The sequence below is a fragment of the Aquila chrysaetos genome, chromosome 7, assembly GCF_900496995.4.
Source record: "Aquila chrysaetos chrysaetos chromosome 7, bAquChr1.4, whole genome shotgun sequence".
Classification (NCBI taxonomy): domain Eukaryota; kingdom Metazoa; phylum Chordata; class Aves; order Accipitriformes; family Accipitridae; genus Aquila; species Aquila chrysaetos.
This window is the reverse complement of record NC_044010.1, coordinates 11,172,144-11,191,331: the sequence shown is the minus strand read 5'-3', so window position 1 is coordinate 11,191,331 and position 19,188 is coordinate 11,172,144. Positions and strand designations below refer to the sequence as shown.

The 19,188-nt window shown below is 40.6% G+C and overlaps 1 protein-coding gene across 26 annotated transcripts in view; it reads right to left on the bottom strand.

Annotated features, from left to right (window-relative positions):
• The window catches only part of BBX (BBX high mobility group box domain containing), a 143,251-nt gene that overhangs the window by 14,745 nt on the left and 109,318 nt on the right, over window positions 1-19,188 (bottom strand). For 23 of the 26 annotated variants that reach the window (XM_030019660.2, XM_030019640.2, XM_030019642.2 and 20 more), the window contains 4 exons: window positions 11,366-11,446; window positions 8,239-9,151; window positions 7,209-7,347; window positions 3,781-3,929 (listed from right to left, as the gene is read on the bottom strand). In XM_030019660.2, the coding sequence (XP_029875520.1) occupies window positions 3,781-3,929; window positions 7,209-7,347; window positions 8,239-9,151; window positions 11,366-11,446 (1,282 nt within the window). The remainder of the gene's footprint in view (window positions 1-3,780; window positions 3,930-7,208; window positions 7,348-8,238; window positions 9,152-11,365; window positions 11,447-19,188) is intronic. The other 3 variants (XM_030019635.2, XM_030019639.2, XM_030019636.2) reach the window with 2 other exon arrangements.

Below are 19,188 nucleotides of genomic sequence, written 5' to 3'. Positions count from 1 at the left end.
CGAGAGGAATGCCACAAAGAAGCATCCGTTTTAAGTTGATGCTTTATTTCTAGTCCTAGAGGCCACAGACAAAAAAAAAATTGTAGACAATCCCTTTCCCAAATAAAAGCACACTATGCATTCCTCTCCCTGCCTTCCCAAAATGAAAGCTTTAGTGAAGTGCTTAGTGTATAAGTGAGCATTTCTTCACAGCACAAGGCAGAAATAATGACTATGCCTGTTGCTCATTTTTGCATACAAGCGGCTTAGTGACTCACTGCAGACTGCTGACTTCTGTGTGGTGGGATGTTTTGGCACATATGCCATTGGAAAGAAGAAAAAAAAGAAATCGGTCACAGCTCCAGCAAATGTCAGAGCAGGCCATCTGCACTGATTCAGTGTAGTTGTATTTTTCAGCCATTTTATGACATTATTATTTTATATGCACACTCCCAGTTCAAAATGCTTGAGGTAGAATTTGCCAAAGCATTATGGCTTATTCAATCCTGCTCTCACTGACGGAAGACCCCATTAATTTCAGGAGGAGCAGAATCTGGACAATTTGGAAAGCTCTGGGGAAAAAATTGCCTCTCATTTAAGAAAGTTCAAATTTTCCCTTATACATGTGCATTTGAAACAGCTTTCACATTACAGGGTTCTTCAGGTGTTTTTATATGAAAAGAACCGGCTGAAGTGAGGACTGGACATGACAAGCACAATGGAAGGAGTCAGTGGGCACTGACCCACTCATTTTCCACTTAGGGGTAAGAAAACATCCTGGCACTCTTGGCTGTTTGAATTAGGTAGCAGATCAGGCCTCCTGTAGGTATAGGTTAATGATATTTGACAGAAAATCAATCTGGCACCATTTACTCCAAAACAAAACATATTAAGGCATACAGCCCTAGTTATGGGGGGGGGGGGGGGGGGGGGGGGGGGGGACACGACACCCCAAAACCAACAAACAAAAACATTTCTCCATTTTTATTCACGTAACATCCCGGGGAAGGTTCAGTGCGCAGTACTCCAACCTACTTTCCAGATTTTGTATATAATTTAGTAGGCACTGATCTGTAGACTGCAAAAATTAAGTACTTATCTGAGAACTGAGAATGCCTGGGAAGTTTATGATCCTGCACATGCTTATTCATAAAAAGCAGGGAAGTGTTTACTAAACCTACCCCTAGTGATTATTATCTGGCATTTGGAAACACGCAGAGGCCCCAACTACTAGCAGGCACTATTTGTGCTGGACATCTCTTCTAATTACTTTACAGACAGAGACAACGCCAAGGAAGAGCAAAGCAGCAGAAACAACTCCACATGACGCGGTAACGCAGAGCACAGCAGAACAAAGTTAAGGTCTCCTACATCCCAACAGTCACACCGGTAAGACTATATTGACCCTTCACTGTTCGCACTCATCACATTGCAAGAATAAGATGTTACTTTTGTTTAATTCTGATGGTGTAAAAAACCATGATAATTCAAAAAACCCAGAACCATTCCAAACCAAGCTCCACCATTTTGAACAACATGCCATTTTCATTTCCTGCAATACTCGCAGAAGCCTGGTATGCAGACCTGTATGCTTAACACCTTTGGAGGTCAGTATTCTCTAAGCATCTTTGGACTCGCCACAGTTCACAGGCAAGCCACAGCATGACAAGGCTGAATGGCCTGTCAGTACACCACAAATTAAATTGAGGATTCAGCTTAATGAATGTTTGGCTCAGTTGGATCAGTTTCCCTATTAAGCTAGTAAGCTTGCTTGCATGCAATTTGGTTCAGGTTGTTTCAAAGCCACAACTCACACCCTAATTTTAAGCATCTGAACAAAATAGAACAAGTTAAAATCGACCCATTGACATGGAATGTTTACTTTTTAGCAATCTTTCTTTTCCAAAAGAAAAATAGTTTGTCGGAAAGTTTTTCAGCTACTTCTTGAGAGCTGAACTTCACTCTCCAGGGAGCTGGAATGACTGACACAAGCTGACAGCTTGCTGGGGTAACTTGAGCAAATTCAACATTGGTTGAAATTAGGAGCAGATATCACTAGCTCTGTCTGGATTTAGTTTGGGGCTGCGGTTAGATGTTCACTACAGAAACAACAGTGTCACTATCAGATATTCCTGCCCTGGGGCTGCTTGTTGCAACCCCACAGCTCAGTCAGTGGAAAAGTTCATGTGACTGTTTACCATCTGCTTCAGTGCAAATCAGCTGGCTTAGTTTAAAGACGCCTTTTTGTCAGCTAGAGGCAAATACTCCGTAGCCTCCTCCAAAGGGCTGTGCCAAAACTACTTATATCAGGCTTGTAGCCTGCCTGCAGTTATGCTTCTGACCTTCCCTTGAGGCACGGCCAAATATATTCCAAAGCTCTTTAAGTGATGCAAACAGGGATAAAAATTAAGCTTTTGCATATGAACCTAGCCAAAAGCAGAATGCCATTCTGGGCTACTTGACTTGAGGTAGCATTCTAGCATGCTATTCCCAAACAATGTAGGGCCTGCAAATTTTTTAAACATACAGACACTTGAACAGGTAAATACTGTAGCGAGAAATCCAAGGAGCTGCTATTACAACTTCAACTGCCAGATCACGGTAGATGAAGAGATCTTGTTCCCAACAGATGTTGCTTAATTAACCACTGTATTATCATACTGTAAAGCAATTAATTCATGCTCGTTGAAGAAGTTCTGTCAAATACATAGCATAAAAAAATGAAAGGCATTTGAAGTCAGAACTCACTTGGTATTAGCAGAAGTCTAATTTTGCAAAAGCGACACTTCCACGTCTAACTATATAAGTACAAAAATCAATACCAAAATTGGCATGCACTAGAAAAGAACAGCTGCTCAATCCTGCATACTGTCATGTGTGTAATTTGTGAAGCATTCAAAAGGCATAGATCTAATCCAGGGTCACCTGGTGAAAATAGCCATATTAGATCTGAAAACCTGTCAGTCAGTGGAACTACCATAGTAGCAGAAAAAGAAACCAGCTTCACATTGTGAACTGTGCACAATGAGGATTCTTTTGAGCATCCTTTTGTCTTGTAGAATTACTGGTACGTCATTCCTTCATTTTGTGATCCTTCTGTATGTATGCATCAGTACTTCTGCCACAGTCTAAAAGCAGCTTTCCCTACCATATTCTCACTTCTCTATCACCTCTGTGTCACAGGTTGTCTGTATACAAAACAGCCAAATATGTCATAAGTTTCTCCCTTCAAGAGCATCAGCAACAAAGCTGGGTATGGAATTGGTTTTCCTGTCCTCTAACCTTTTTTATCGTGTCAGGACATTTTTGCTCCAAAGTTACGATAGAGAGTTAGAATCTTGATGAAAAAAAAAATCCAAATGTTTCCTTCAGACACCTCTGGTATCTTATGTTTTAATTTATAGAGCCTAAAATTACAGTGAAATGGAAACTGGCATAAAACTACGTTTTGAAAAATGTCAAAATGTAACCTTTTGATCGTCTGCCATTTTTTCCCCATTTTCTCCTGCGAAAACTCGTCAAATTCACTTACCTCACAAATATTCATGTTTTTGATAAATTTGCTCGCTATGAGGAATATATTTCACGTACAAACTCTAACCAGTTCTACTCCGCATGAAAATCAGAAGTGAAGATTGCAGCCTGAAAACTAACCCAGGTGAGAACCAACTAACTTCAGTGCTAGAAAAATATTTTCGACTTCACACTTCTCACAAATAACAGTAAAGTAAGAACGTATAAATTCCTGCGCTTGTCATAGCATTGTTGTTGCTTAAAAATGTATTGCACATGTTAATTTACCTTTGTTGGATTTTGGTTGTTCGGATGAGCCGCTTCCAACCTTTCTCTTTTTCCTCGGAACAGCTGAATTTTTCCTGTCAAAGGTAATAGGACTGTATTGAGGAAGGCTGTTGAATTTCTTTTCAAATTCTTCTTCCAACTTTGCTAAGCTAAAGGGGAAACAAAATCAATCAAATTAAATGTAACTCTGTTTCTGGAGAAAAAAATATTGTTTAGGAGCATGTGTGCGTATATACATACCTATCTACCTAGAGAGAGTGGGAAAGAGGTAAGTGCACGCACACTGTAAACACCAAACTAGTATATACTAATCCAAACTTGGGATGAGAATGTACACTTCAGCTTCTGCATTTGTAATCCAGTACAAATTGATTACATTAGTTGCACATATTAAAATTAGAAAAAAGAAATAAATCAGCATCATACTGGTGACATTTAGTTCTGCTGCACAGATTCATAAAGGAGATTCGTCTGTTTTGTGAGGGGAATGAAAAAAAGACAATAAAACCAATAAATAAACAAACCAATAAAATAACTTCACATAAAAGTTATTACACCAGAATGAAAACAACAATTCAAACCAGAAGAAAATGTCAAACTATTCAATCTTCTAGGGATATTCTAAAACCTGATGCTTTGGGGTGGGAATTAGCTTTGTATTTGTTCTGGGGGATTATATTTTCTCCTCTCATATTTTATTTGTTGCGAGATGAAAAATGCAGCTAGCTCATGCTTTCATGAAACCCAACATCCCTCATACTTCAGACCAACCTGAATGACTGTAACTAGGTTGCTTACAACTCAAGAAATTCACATACACGGTATTGTTTTTCCTAATAGCCAGATGAAAACAAACCACTCTAACAGGATGGTATGGCATAGCATTTCTGGCTGTAATGACTACGCTGGCTTGCATAAGCACTCTGTTCCAGCAAATTTTTGCAGCCAGGCAGGAGAATAGGAAAGAATTGTATTTTAATAAAAGGCAGTGTGCACAGCTAGGCAGATTATAAATAGCACTGTCAATGACGGGGGAACAATGACATTTTGTACTCGTATTTAATTGTTTGCTATGGAAAACCTGAACTTGACGAAAGTTGGCATAACTGTTGGAGGGATGGCCCTTACACACTGTACACTTGGAATTATCACAAGAAACATGGCATTTTTCTTTGCTCTCTGAAGCAGCACTTCAAACAAATTGCATTCTGAAAGCTTTGCTACACACAATGATACCTCATTTTATCTCTGTAATCATTACTTCTTTCGGTAAGCAATCTTCCATCTTAAAATACAGCTTCGGCTCTTGGCAGACCGCGTGCATGGTGGGGTTGGTTTGGTTTGTTGCGGTATTTTTTTTTGTGTGCGTGCGTGCACATGTTTTGTTTTGTTTTTAAATCACAAAGATACCTGACATTAGTCATGCTCAGCACTGCTACCTTTCTCTTCCATGCGGATGTTCCCTGACAACCACAAAACAAGCTGATTTTCTGCTCTGACAGCTGTCATGCAATTCCATCCTCAGCCCCAGCTCCTCTCCCGCTGCCTGTTGCCACCTGCCCCAAGGGCATATGAAGGGCTGCAGCTCTAATTGGGAAGGCCCAACCCTGAAAGCAGTCGAGCTGCCATCCTGGCTAGTAATTTATAGCTTGTGCGACATGGAGGCAGCGGTGGGTGCTGCTATCACTATGTCAGCTATTCATTATTTACAAAAAAAAAAAAAAAAAAAAAAAAATCATTCACATTGTCATGAATTTTCAGAGCATCTCACAAGCCTGGTTAGACACACGTAGCTGAGCTGAGGTCTTCAAGCTGTACAGCCCAGTCCTGCCAGGAGACACACGCAGGCAGAGCGCTGCTCGGCAATGGAGTGGGCTGCACGTGGACAAAGCACACCTGACGGGGACCATCGGGGACGTGTGGGCAGCTACGGGTGGAGGGGGTAGGAGGATGTGGGGAGAAAGACGTAATTCCGAAGGGGTGAGGACCCTCCCCCCTACACACTTACATGAGATGAGGCTGAAAGGCGATTCTGAAGGGAGCAGAAGGAGTTAAGAGGAGCAGGTAGAGGTAAAACCAGCTCTTCAAGTAGCCAGAAGATCAGGTATGGCAACGAACAGGGAAATGGATACCTTCTCCAGCACTTACGCTCCACAAATTAGCGATTCTGCCTTTACAGAATTCACTAAGTAATACTCATTAATGACACGACTGAATCAAGAAGCAAGATTGGTGAGTATGTATTTTCCCCATCCAGCCAGCTAATGATGGTAGAACAGTATTTGTCAAATGAATTAACCATTTACACAATTTTCCTAGCTACTCTGAATAAACCATTTGTAACTACAGGGGTTTTTTGGCTAGGAGATACATTCAGTTTTCACGCCATTAGGTGTGAGAACTTTTCAAGCTTTCAATTTAAATTTAAAAAATATTTACAAAACTTATATACAATGCACTAAAAATACAAGAAGTGTTCCATTAATTTTTCTTGACTATTCCAAGCAAGCAAGACTTGGAGATTTTCATCAATTTAGTATCTTTGTTGTAAAGTGAGCTGCAGCTAAATTTCCCATAGACTAGGTTATAGGAAAGGCTACCACAAGCCTGCACAGAAGAAACATATTACAATTTTAACCAGGAAGTGTGGAAAATCTACTCCTTTTTAATTCATTTTCCCCCTCTGAATTCAGATAATTAGGAGTCTTCAAGAATTTGCAAGTAAGTATGAATGGCTAAGCAGATTTAACAACTATGCCTGCAGTTAAACACATCTGCAATACTCTGACAAAAATTGTTATTCATACACTAGAATAGTAATTCTGTGTGGCCTTGCTAAATTTTAATGCATTTGTAATCATTAGTTATTCTTCTGATATATTTAATTTCTTCAGGGTGTACATGAACAGTTTAAATATCTTGTCTCTACAATGGAAAAATGATCTGTTTATCATAATTATTTGCCAATATTAGAACATTGTTTACTCTTCCTCTGTAAGTGATCTCTCCAAGAGGGCAAAGAGTTCTATTCTTTCTAGTCTAATTCTGCTTATGATGACTGAACACCTACATAGAACTTTAAATACTGCTCGCGAAGTGCTCTGAAAATATAAGTAATCCTCTTCACCACCTCTTGAGCAGGTAAATATTGCACTTTGGTTTTTTCAGAGGTGAGCAAATAATCTCTTTCAAATCTGTTTACAGTGGTGTAAACCAGGAAAGATCTCAAAGGAATTACTTTGATACATAAACAACAGGTATCTAGCGCATGACTCATCCCAGCAGGTTTTGTTATTTTCAAGAATTCTGTCTAATTGTGATTATTTGGGTGTTGGATGCAGTTCACTTGGCTGCAACGAGGACGATTCACTCTTAAGTTACCAGGCTGACCTAACTAAAACTTTGAACAGTGTTAAGCTGCAACTTACCCGAAAACAAACTCTTCCTTTGGCTTAGGCTTTTTCAGTTTTTTGTTCCCACTTGTCCCACTTTGGGAAAAAGCCCAGTTTTCCTCACTCCAGCATCCTTCATGATCTGAGGAGTTGCCTTTTCCTGAGCTTCTTTTTCCTGGGATGAAGGCAGAAAATTGTTTCTCATCTTTAGAAAAATGTGCCAAAACAAAGTGGGCTCAGAAGGAACTGGTGTACTCATTCAGTACTGCAACTTATGGTGCTTGACCTTCTTGAAGGGTATTTATTTATTTTAGGCTGGATAATGATGATATTGGCAATGATTTCCTCCTCCTCACCCCCCACCCCCATCCCGGTTTTTATACGACCTCTAAAGTCAGGATCTCTTGAGGTATAAAGGAGCAGAAAGAGATTACTAGATTCAGAGTAATAAACTTCCCTAAATTACAAACATATTTTTCTTCTCTGACTGTTCTATTTACACATATAAGTCTACTAATCGGAAAAATACATTTCAAGACATCTCACTGAAAGCTTCCAGAAATTATCTCAAATTCATCCTTCCACAAGGTAAAGGGTTCTCGCTCACCACCTACAGCAAAACTAACAATCAAAGCAAAAGCACAACACATTTGCCTCTTGTAGGACTGAGAACTATGCTCACAACCACAACAGTTGTTTATATAGAAACAAGCTAATTGTTCAGGGTTACATACAACACAAGTCCTGCATACATCTATCAGCAGGCTGACAAATTAACCAGCAAAGCCTTTGGCCAAAAAGCTAAATCTCAGATCATAAAAAGACTAAAAGGGACAGGTTAAGAGTTCGTGAGGTAAGTAGGAACACAGATGGCAGGACTCCAGACCACCTGCTCTGGACCATGGAGTCCATCCCCTCCACCTGCCCCCAGCATCTCAGGTGACCAGACACAGCATTCCCATCACACACTGCTCAAACTCCAGCTTAAACAAGGACTTTTGTTTTTCCTCCCACTCCAGGCAGGCTTTTGCGGTCCATGCTGTAAATGAAACTCAAAGCCACCCACCTCTGTCCACGTTAGCGCGCAGAGATGTAAGCATGCCCTCTGACACCAGAGTTTTATAAAGAGCACCTTTGCAAGATCTCTCCGATTTCCTGGAGCCACAGGTTTCTATCTTTTTAACACAGTCATTGTCCTCAGTTTTGACCTGTCCTGGTAAGCTTTGGGGTACCACCTCCTCTGTTGGGGTCAGTGGTTCCACTTTAATGTTATCAGAAGCCTCACATGGTACTTCCTTGCTGGCTGCAATAGTAAGGAAATCAGGAGGCTTTGATTCTTTGGTGGTCTCCGTGGGTTTCTCCTTTGATGTTTTCTTCTCTTTCGATTTCACTTTTTTCTTTGGTGATTTTGTATCCAACACGCTTCCCTTCACATTTGAGACAGGGCGGTTTTTTTTGCGGGGAGCTTCTGCGAGTCTCTCAGCACCCCAGTCCCCCTTTGCAACGGCTTCAATTGTATACATTACACTTTCAATGTCTGACTCTGAGGACTGCCTCTTTTGTTTCTTGGGGGTGGATTTTTCATTTGTGTGCCGGTCCAGCTTACTTTTTTTCTTTTTCTTCTTGATCTTTTCTGGCTTTAGCCCGAGGATATTCATGTCAGCCATTGAAAGCTCTGGAGAACAGCACATGTGATCCTTTGTGTTATCATTTCTCTCAAAAGGACTGTTCTCCATTGCAAGACTAGTAAAATCTCTGCATTTTGCAGTTTCTGATTCCTCAGCTTTTGTCTCATCCCGGTTTTGCATTTTCTCCATCTCTGATTGTTCTACTTTTCCTTTATAGGAGTCTTCTGTTGTTGTTTTCTCCAGTTCTTCTACTTCCATTTCTTCTGGAACTTCCCCTCCCACATCTTCCGGTGCTTCCACTTTTGTTTTCCCAGGTTCTTTCACTTTTACTCCTTCTGAAGCAAGGCACATCTAAAACAAGTTTAAAAACAGTGCGATGAAACAAACACCAACTATTAACATTACTTACCTATATTAACAGGAGCATTACACAGGGAATCTCGCTGGCATTAGTTCAGGAAAGCAAACTATGCTAAAAGAACAGTACTGAAAAATACGTTGAAGCCCTACTGAAACTGATGTGACGTGATGATAGCTGAGCAGTAGAATAAGGCTGGCGCGTTCTACTGCTCTAATAGAAAGAGACTCCAACTGATCTCAGTGGTGATTCTGTGATCCTTTAAGTGCCTTTTTTATAACCTGGAAACCCACTGCTAGACTGATTTTCAGAATACCCCAAATGCAATGGAACAATACAGTATCTCTCACTATTGCCACAGACACGTTACTTGAAATCTCATATCCATAACCCCTTCAACTCCCAAATGTCCCTATATCATTCTTCCGTCCATTTTCCAAAAGGCCCTGAAGGAGGGGGGAAAAAAAGTTAACTGAATGTCAGCAATTGAGATTATTTTCTTTTACTTGAATGTGCAAAATAATTTGGAAGGTAGTAAAAAAGCCTTCCAAATCTTTCTTCTCATGTCACAGACTTATTTTGCAAAGAACTGCAAAGCAGCAGTGGTTGCCATGGTTATCTCCTCCTGAAGATAACATTAATGGAAACCAAAACCCTCATACTGTATGAGGAACAGCAATATTCAAAAAAAAAGAGCTGTAAAAAGGTCCTTAAACTGCCATGTTCCTGCAGCACTGACTTGGGAGATCCTCTTGGTTTTGGATCACCTGTAAGCTACACTGACACTGCTACACAGCGTAGTCCTTCACAGCACCAAGCAATTGCGCTTGGGAAGACATGCTTTCTCCTTCTTAGTCTCACCCTCAAAGCCCCCAAGCTGAATTCCCAGTGTTATTTTGTTTTTAAAATGAATGTCAACAAAACAGCCACCTGGAGCAAAACCAGATGGAAGAGGCTTGCTTTGAACTAGATATCAGGAGCTTTCCTATCCTGCAGCTCAGCCCACAGGCCATGTGGTCAGTATGGATGTACCCTCCAGATTATTGGGTTCTCTTTCGGTCAATTTTAGATTTCTCAAATCAGCAAGGCATTTTTTCCTTGCAAAATATAAATATCTTACACCAATATACGTATGAGTCTAACACCAATGATAGAATGCTTTGTAGTAAGTTTCTGAAATTCTTGCTGCACAGGGTAGAAACTCCTGATCTGGTTCAGGTCAAGCTAGGTTGAGCACTGGAAACAACGAAGCTTGGGCAGCATAGCGTCTATTAGGAAGCAGGTTAAATTACACAGAGGAAGAACCCCACAACTATGCTGAAGTGGGTTCTCGGTACTTCTGTGACTTTTTTACTGCACTGCAATGTAAACAGAGCCTGTGATTTTCAAAAGCTAAAGATCAATCTTTAAAATGCAACTCATTGGACAGTAATAATATTTTGTGAATTCAACACGCACACCCCTCGCCAATGGATTTTTTTTTTTTTTTTAAACCTTTGCTTCTTCTGCAGTAGCCAATAGTACAGAGGGCCACAGATGTGGCTACAAAAAAGCAACTTCTGTTTTGTGAGCTCTAAATAAACTTGCAATTCACAGTCTTTAAGACTGGGAAAGCTTAAAAAAAGAAAAAGCTTAGAAATAGAAGAAATACAACATTTCAATATGAGGCCATTGGTTTTAACTGTTCCCAGAAAGAGGATCTGGTGAGAGTATAATAGCAGAGTTTCTACAGAAGTTATTGACCCCACTTCAAAAAACGGTAGGCATGAAAAGCAAGAATAAATGAAAGCAACTAATGACCCTTAACAGCAATTTGTAATGGCAATGCCCTAATCTGAGTAACAGACTCTCTCAACAGTACTCCAGCCCTCTCAACTCCTTGTGCCCCCCGGCTAAACCAAACAGTCAAAACCCCAAACCCTAAAACAAGGAATTGAAACAATTTCAACTGTGATTGGAAAGTCCCTTTTGCCACCAGGGACTGGTACTTCTCAGATGCAGCACACTCTTAGAAATCTCCAAGTTGATGGCTAGTCTGGGGAAATCTTGACTTACGGCACCCAAGCCACGATAATTTATGCTTCGATAAGCAACAGTGTAATTATAACTGTAGCACTGTTCTGTCTTCCAGACTATGGGAATCAACATCATTAACTTCTCCACCCCACTGCACCTGTGGTAATTAGTCACCAGTGTTTTAATATTACCTCTGCCAGCTGAAATAATGCTGATGTTCCACACTGTTTTGTTAAATCAGAAGGACCTGAATGGGATGTACGTGAAGAAATCTAAAGAAAAAACAGAGGGGGATCAAAAAAACCCAACATTCTTTTACCAGCACAATTCTTTTATGTTTACCACACAGCTTTTGAATGGATTGTTTCCTCCCTCTTCCCAAAATTAATTTGTAAGATTATATATTGAAAAAGAAGTGCAGACCTGTGCATGCTGTTATAAATAAAACCCTGCTCCACAATTGCTCCGGTGGTTAATACCACTGGACACTAAAAGGTATTTGCAGATTTGGGGATCTGCTTGTCAGGACTCCCTTTGAAGAGTACGATGAACTGAAGCACATGCTCTCTCACACAGGAACAGACTCCAGCGGCTAAACACGAAATCTACACCAGGATGCAACCCAGCTGGTGGTGTTTTTGAAAGCTTAGTTGGACATTTGATTGCACAATCATTTCATTGTCATAGCTTAAAAAGGTTACTCCTGCCAGGCTATGGCACTGCCTGTTGGTGTCCTATAGGACATAGAAAAGGGATGCTATGAAACCTAAGTGAAGTAGGAGCCCTTAAGTCTTCGGTAACCTTTACTAGTCCTCAGACTACAGGAGGCTGTCTGGCAAGCAGGTAGCTGATTATTCTGCAGAATCTTTTTCCTGTATCAGGCCATGATCCTCTTCAATACTTTAGAGTGGTTTGTATCAGTTTTAAGCTAGGTGCAAAGAAATGATCTTTTTCTAAACAAATTAAAAGCATCAGTCTCAGGATTAGCCACTAGTATGAAGAAGAAAATGTTCTGGGTTTAAGGACATATCCCACAATCTCTCATCAGGCTTGCAGGTTTCTTATACTTGCTTCCTTAGAAACAGGTGGAGTTCTAGGGACTGGGGAACTAAAGTGATCACAACTTTTTAGCTCTCCCTATCTCCCCAAACTCAAGTTTTCATTGCTGTCAACCAACATGGGCCCACAAAGTCGATTTTGCAGAAATCAACCCATCGCCGCCATAAAGGAAATAAACAAAAAAGGTTAACAGTGCTATCTCTTTGTCTCCTGGAAGCTGCAGCTCTTTGCAGCATTTCCCAAGCTCTGACCACTACAGCTCAAGTCTCCAAACGTCGCTTACAGCCAAGCATTCTTAGTGCTGTTAGCCCTCTGTGGCAGAAATGGCCGCCCTGCCTTGCAGAGGTGATGCGCACCCCCACCGCTGCCTCCCTTCACGCTCATGCCTCTGTGCTGAAGGCTAAAGACAAAGCATGCATTTAGGCACAGCAAGAGACTTAGCAGAGCTGATCAGCAACAGCCTCCCAGGCTTCAGACTGCAGAGCAACTGCTCCAACCATTTTTAGAAAATTAGAAATTCTCAGAATTTTTTAGAAAATAATTTAACCCACTTCTGCATTTTATTTTACCACCATCTGTGAAATACTGTGAAATATCAAAAAGGAAGGCATAGGGAAGAGGGGGGAAACAAACAAAAAAGAAGATAAAATTGGTTAATCCACATAGCAGAGAGACAAAGGAGCAGCAGAGCAGTGTGGTGTGCTGAAGCAGACAGGCTCCCACACGCCAGACCCCTGCCATGCCAGCAGCATGGAGAGCGCAGTCCAGTCCCCTCCAGTGCACAGCATCTGTGGTTTGGAGTTACAGCAGCATGGCACAGATGCTTGCCAAAGGAACTTGCAAACCTAAGACAGCCGCAAGGTGATAATGAACACAGTTTATATGGGATGCTCCAAACCAGGTCCTGAACTGCTGTCTGAAAACTTAAGCCAAATTTCTCACATTTTATTTATCCAATTACAATCCAACATTATGGAGAACTCCAAAACTGGGAGGAAAAAAAAAAAACACCAATAGCACTGATGTCCTACAAGTGCTAGAGACAAGGAGAATGTGCTTAGCACATCTGCCATGCTTTTCTCAGTTTGAGTCAGAGCCTTTAACATTCATTTTGTAGGAATCCATCTGAGCAATAACTGAGAGAGAGATCACAGAAACCTGTCCAACATGCAAACATCACGCTGCCAGACTTAGCTTCACTTTTCTGCACTCTTGTGGACAAGCACCTGTCCTTTCCCCAAATTAGGGCTTCACAAGCTTCACAGTCACATCACAACTTTCAATGCTGACTTCTGAAAGTCAGGCTGCACTCAGCAACAGCCTTACCCCAGAACAGCACTACTCAAAACCTGCTGCTGTCCCATAAGAGTACACCTCAAAAACTTCTGGTGCCCCTGACTAAATACTACCACCCTTTCTGCTGTCCCAGGGCTACAAGAGCCAAATGCCCTTACGGATCACTGATCACAGTTAGGTATAAGCACTCTTGCATAGGCACTGCTGACAACATAGCATACACCCACAAACTCTACAACTGCCATGGACTGCCTGTAGGGTAAGGCAGGTTTTCTTCCACTCATCTAAGTCCCTATAAAGTCAGAGAGTAGCATTACTATCCATGGAACAAGGCACGAAATATTTTTATTTCAGTGCTTTCAATCTCTGTCTTTTTTTCCCTCCAAGAGGGATTAACCTCACCAGCAAGAATATATGGCTGGATGCCACTAGATGGGATCCAGAGAACCATTTTCCTCACTGAAACAGGATGTGCTTTTGAAAAAAAAAAACAAAAAAAAAAAACCAAACCAAAAAACCCACACCCAAGCAAAAAAAGTGTATGAGTAAGGTGCTAGCATCCTCCCTTATTTACCTGGAATACAGCATGTATTTTCATCTTTCAATCATCAAGAAGAATAGTATTTGCACACCAAGCCTCAAAGGTTTTTGGGCAATTCATTCATATCAAAGAGGAGAGCTCTACAAGATTATATTTAAGAATCACAGAGAATTTCTAGGACTTCTGGGAAACCTGACCTAGTATTCTTGATTGCTGCTGACGGCTGCCAGTTTCAGAACTTAATACACTGCTTCAACTTCCAACTCTACATACAGATTCCTCGGAGTCTACTTTTCTTATTCTTCGTCTCCAACTCAGCAATGCACCTTCCAGTGCTTATAACCAAAGCTTTACTTTTCGAATCCTGGTATTCAGCTCCTCATGAAGAAGAACACCATTGTCTCATCTTTGCTATTGTCCTGAGCATTGTTTTTATTATAGTTATAAGGCTAATTTTCTAAAAAGAAGCGTAACTTTTTCTGTGCTGTCTCCAAGAAACTATGCACATTAACAAGTGTATAAGGAAAAGCTAGGTCCCTGGGGCCACTGCCACTGCCTAATTCTCTTGCTATTCCGTTATTTACTAATTTATGCATCTGGAAATACCAAATTTGATACTAGAGCAGACCTTACACAATTCATACTTTTTGGGGGAAAAGATACACACATCTTCCCATCGTGATGCTAATCGGTATCACTTTACCTCTGCCAACTGGAAGAGTGCCAACTTCCCACAGTGCTTTACAGGCTCAATACTTGACAATTGGGAAGTATTTGATAAGATCTAGGTTTTAAATGAACAGACGAGAAAATATTTCAGTAGCACACAGGGAAGACAGAAAGGAAGGGTGAAAAAGAAGCAAAAAATTAAGGAGTTAGTTAAATCAGCTACTTTTAGATCTTTCTGGCAGAAGGCCCTACTTGAGAGAAGCAATGCAATTGCAAGAAACACTTAACAGGCATTTAGAAGTCAGCAAGATACAAGCAAATATAGAATTTCTTCCTTAGATTAGGCTCATGGATTGTCTTCTACGTTTGTATTGTCCACAGCTAATAGTCTATCATGCCCAGTGTTCTATGTGACTAAGTGAACAAGACATACCAGTTGCATAAAAACATGAACTCTGGTGGTCAAGGTTAAATAAAATTCTCTCGGCAAGCCTGGGCAGCATTTCCCATTTGGTTAGATATAGAAGAGGACCATTTGTCCTCACAGGCACTGCTTGTTTCACTTTCTTTAGTTAGAAAAAAGAAGTAAGACCTTGAGTCTGGAGATCAAACCTAGCCTTCTAAACAGATGTTGGTGTGCCAGCACCAGCACTCAGTAAATAACTACACTGCACTTCAGGGAATTGCTTTCACAGCTAATTTTTTTCTGACCTGCTTCCAAGTGCAGCATTATGAGTTCACCAACACAAGAATTAATCATTATTTCTTATAGTTGATCTTTTTTGGCATGGCATTACATGGTAGTATTTGACCTGGAAGCCTTGAAAAGCCCTAAGATTAGGGGAAGACCACCAGTGTGGCATCCGCCTCACCACAAAAAACATGCTTATGACCATGATCTTTCAGATGCAAAAATTATCAGCTTAGCCTTTCTCTTTACATTTAATGTCTTTCTTTTGAACTAGATTATTTGAAGAGTTTACTTTTCAGTTGTGAAGGAGATTGATTACACCACCCCACCACACACCCCCCTGCCAAAATCCAGGACATCCATTTTACTGCAAGCTGTTTAAAATATGGTGAATAATATTTGAATGTGGAGTACTAATAATTTTTAATATTAAACTAAAATAATTCAAAATCCTAGTTTTGCTTTGAGACAGTTCAGTGAACCTGCTCAGGACCCACTGCAGTAAGTGATATTGTACGCTGCACTTTGCACGAAGAAGGCCTCAACTTTTTATCTTTCTACCATCATAAATTCTCAGCTCTTAATGATTTTTTCAGTGCAATATGAATGGCAGAAAAGGGACAGAAAAACACCCACACACTGAAGTATAACCTGAGAACATGCAGGCATATCTTGCCTCCTGATGCACAATGTGAAGAAAGAGTAAAGAATTTCATTTTGACAAGAGAATGGGTGCTCCTAACAAAATGCAAGTGAGATCCCTGTAATACTAATAGAAAGAGAGGAAGGCAACATTTCACTTCAGCAAAAAAATCCTCTTCATAGTCAAGAAAACAAACTGCAAGAGACATAAATGTAGAACTCATTCTGCTGAAGTTGCTGGCCAAACATCAGAAATAAGAGGATGGCTGATCAGTTGGCTCTCAGTGAGATTACAGATCTCGTTCCCTGTCTTAACACCATCTTCCAGTTTTAATTATAAAAAATCAGAACCTGCAGTACTACAACCACAAATAGCCCCTTCTTATGTAGAGGTTTAATCTGAGGATCATTAGGATCAAGTTATTACCTTTTATTACAATGCAGGCCAGCATTTCAGCCACTATATTACATTCTGTGTGTCTAGCCACAAACATTACATTCTAGTTTGCATAAGAAGCATGTGCTATGGTACATGCCACTTTTTCATCTCCCTCCTAGAATAGGCATTTCATTTCAACACAGATATTTAATCATTTCAGTATACAGGCAAACAGCAAATATATTTGTCTATTTTACGTAACAGGTTTACCTGGGAAGATTACAGCTTTACCTAAGGGAAGGCTGGAAGAGAAGATACTGACTAGCTCTCACACTCCCAATTTCAAGGCATTTTGACCAAAAGTTTTGGATTCAAACCTTCTGTTCAGCACAGAAATAAACAGAAAGGGTTGCCCGCAAGCCTGCTCAAAGTGAGTATGTGAGAAGGCAGCAGGGACAAAATCATCCTCAGGCATGCATATTTCTTAAATGATAGTAACCTACTGGACTAGCGAAGAAAACTCCACCTTATTGCATGCTGCATGAGATTGTTTTTTTGATTAAATCACCTAAAGAAAAACTTCAGAAAAGCAGCTGAACACTAGGTGTTTTGGCTTCATATTGTTTTTCAGATGGTTAAACTAGCAATTTTATTGCTTTCACTCTCCGGAAGCATTTTCTTTGTTTAGTAACAGATGAGAGTTTAGCTAAGTAAGTCTAAGAGGTACTCCTGTTTCTTCTCAACAAAGCAGTCATCACCATCTGTTCGCGTTTGCCAAACACACATCCAGAAAGGCCAAGAGAGCAAGGGGTCCCATCTGCTCTGCTTCCCTCACATGGCAAGGAGGATGACAGCAACCAGCCCATGTGAGCAGACAGCTTGCAAACAGCCACCGCGTTAAAGAACACAGCCCACTGCTCAGAAATCACTGGCCTACATAATGTCTTTCCATAAAGGTACAAATGACAAGGACAAAAGTAAGACCAAGTATTTGCAAGATCAGAGCAGAACGAGAAAGCCAAGAGCGTAACTTGGCAACACGCCAAATTTCAAAAGGCTCTTAGGAGGACATCACATCATCTTTGAAGACCTCCAAGGTGCTTGCCCACGCGTCTGCAGGACCCAACAAAGTCCTAGTCCTGGGATTTTCATCATCTGTGGCAAGTCACTGGGCAGGCCTCATTAACCGTATCCTCAACAGCTTTAATTGACGACTATAGCACTTTGGACAGACACCCAGATGAAAGGCTAACTGAAGCTGTAAAGATGAGAAGAATCCCATGCTATGTCTACATATAACAAGCTGTTTCTGAGTGACAGGGGGCTCGTACTCCTGGGGTAAAGGTGTCCATTTTAAATGACAAGTCTACTCAATGGGATCGCTGTCTTCACAAAGAGGCACTCTTACTCACCCTGTCGCAAAGGAGGCGCAGAGAGAGGGAACATATGAGGAACACCCAGCCAGAACCAAAACTGAGCTGGGATGGCTGCCAAAAGTCTCCAGGCACATCAGAGCACAGCACACTTCACATTTCTTCACAGGTCTACTTGGCTACTGGCTAAATAACTACTTTCTCTCCCTCTCATTTTTCTTTTGTAGCACTGTACGCTGCTGACAGCAGCCTACTGCAAATTGCTTACTATAATTTAGCTTACTAAATGCAGTAATGCACTCATATAGACAGGACCCAGTAAGAAGTGGCACAGTAAGGAACGGGATTTTTGCCAAACTTGACAAAGACACCCTGTGCAAATGAAAGCCCTTATATTTGAAAGGGCACAAGCAGCTTTAACAGCGGGGGCAGAAAGCTTAAAGAGGTTCTGTAGCACGCTCAATACTTTTCCCTGGAACAACCCAAATGAAATCAGGCTGCAATCTTAAAAAAATGCCATTGCTATATTGCTATAGATAAAACATGATGTTGGTCACTGCCATTAAGGTTTCACAACAACAGTATAACACAGGAGGAATAACCATGGCCAACAAGGTGGGTGTTTTCGGTGGGGTTTTGTTTGTTTGTTTGTTTTGTGGGGTTTTTTTTGTTTAGTTGTTTTTTTTTTTTTCTTTTCCAGATTTCTGTCCCATATTTCCAGACAGTGAAAAAACACAACCAAAAAATACCCCCCCTCCAGAGTGCACACACGTTTTAATGTTTTTACAAGAAAAAGAGATTAACCTTGACTTTAAAACTGCCCTCACCAGTTTCTAATTAACTTTCTAAGCACCTCTTCTACCTAACATTTGATGATTCATACATGCACTCCAATGTGCCAAATGAGCTGGCTCAGCGTAGTGGTATGCAACTCAATGCACTGTCACATCCATATGACAATTTTCACGTCTGTCATTTTGTTGTTTGTTCAATTAGGAGAGGACATGATTTTAGGTTCTGTGAAACTTTGACAGTATGGCTAAGTCAGGTTTTACGTGACAATTTGAAAATGCTGTACTAAAGGCAATTCATACCCTGTTCAACTCTGTAGGTATCTTAAAATTGCTGTTTAATTACAATGTAAGATGGCTAAGATTTTGGAAACTAAGTTAGCAGATTCACTCATGCAATATTTTGCAATAAAATTCACAAGAAATGTTCTCCAACTTATATCTTTTAATTGGTTTAAAAGGTTGGCTTCAGCACATGGCTTCATCCTGCTCAATTCCACTAATTTCCTCAAAAGAGCTTTCCAAATTTACTTGTAACTTTAATACCTTTTACTTGGTTTAAAAGATTGGCTT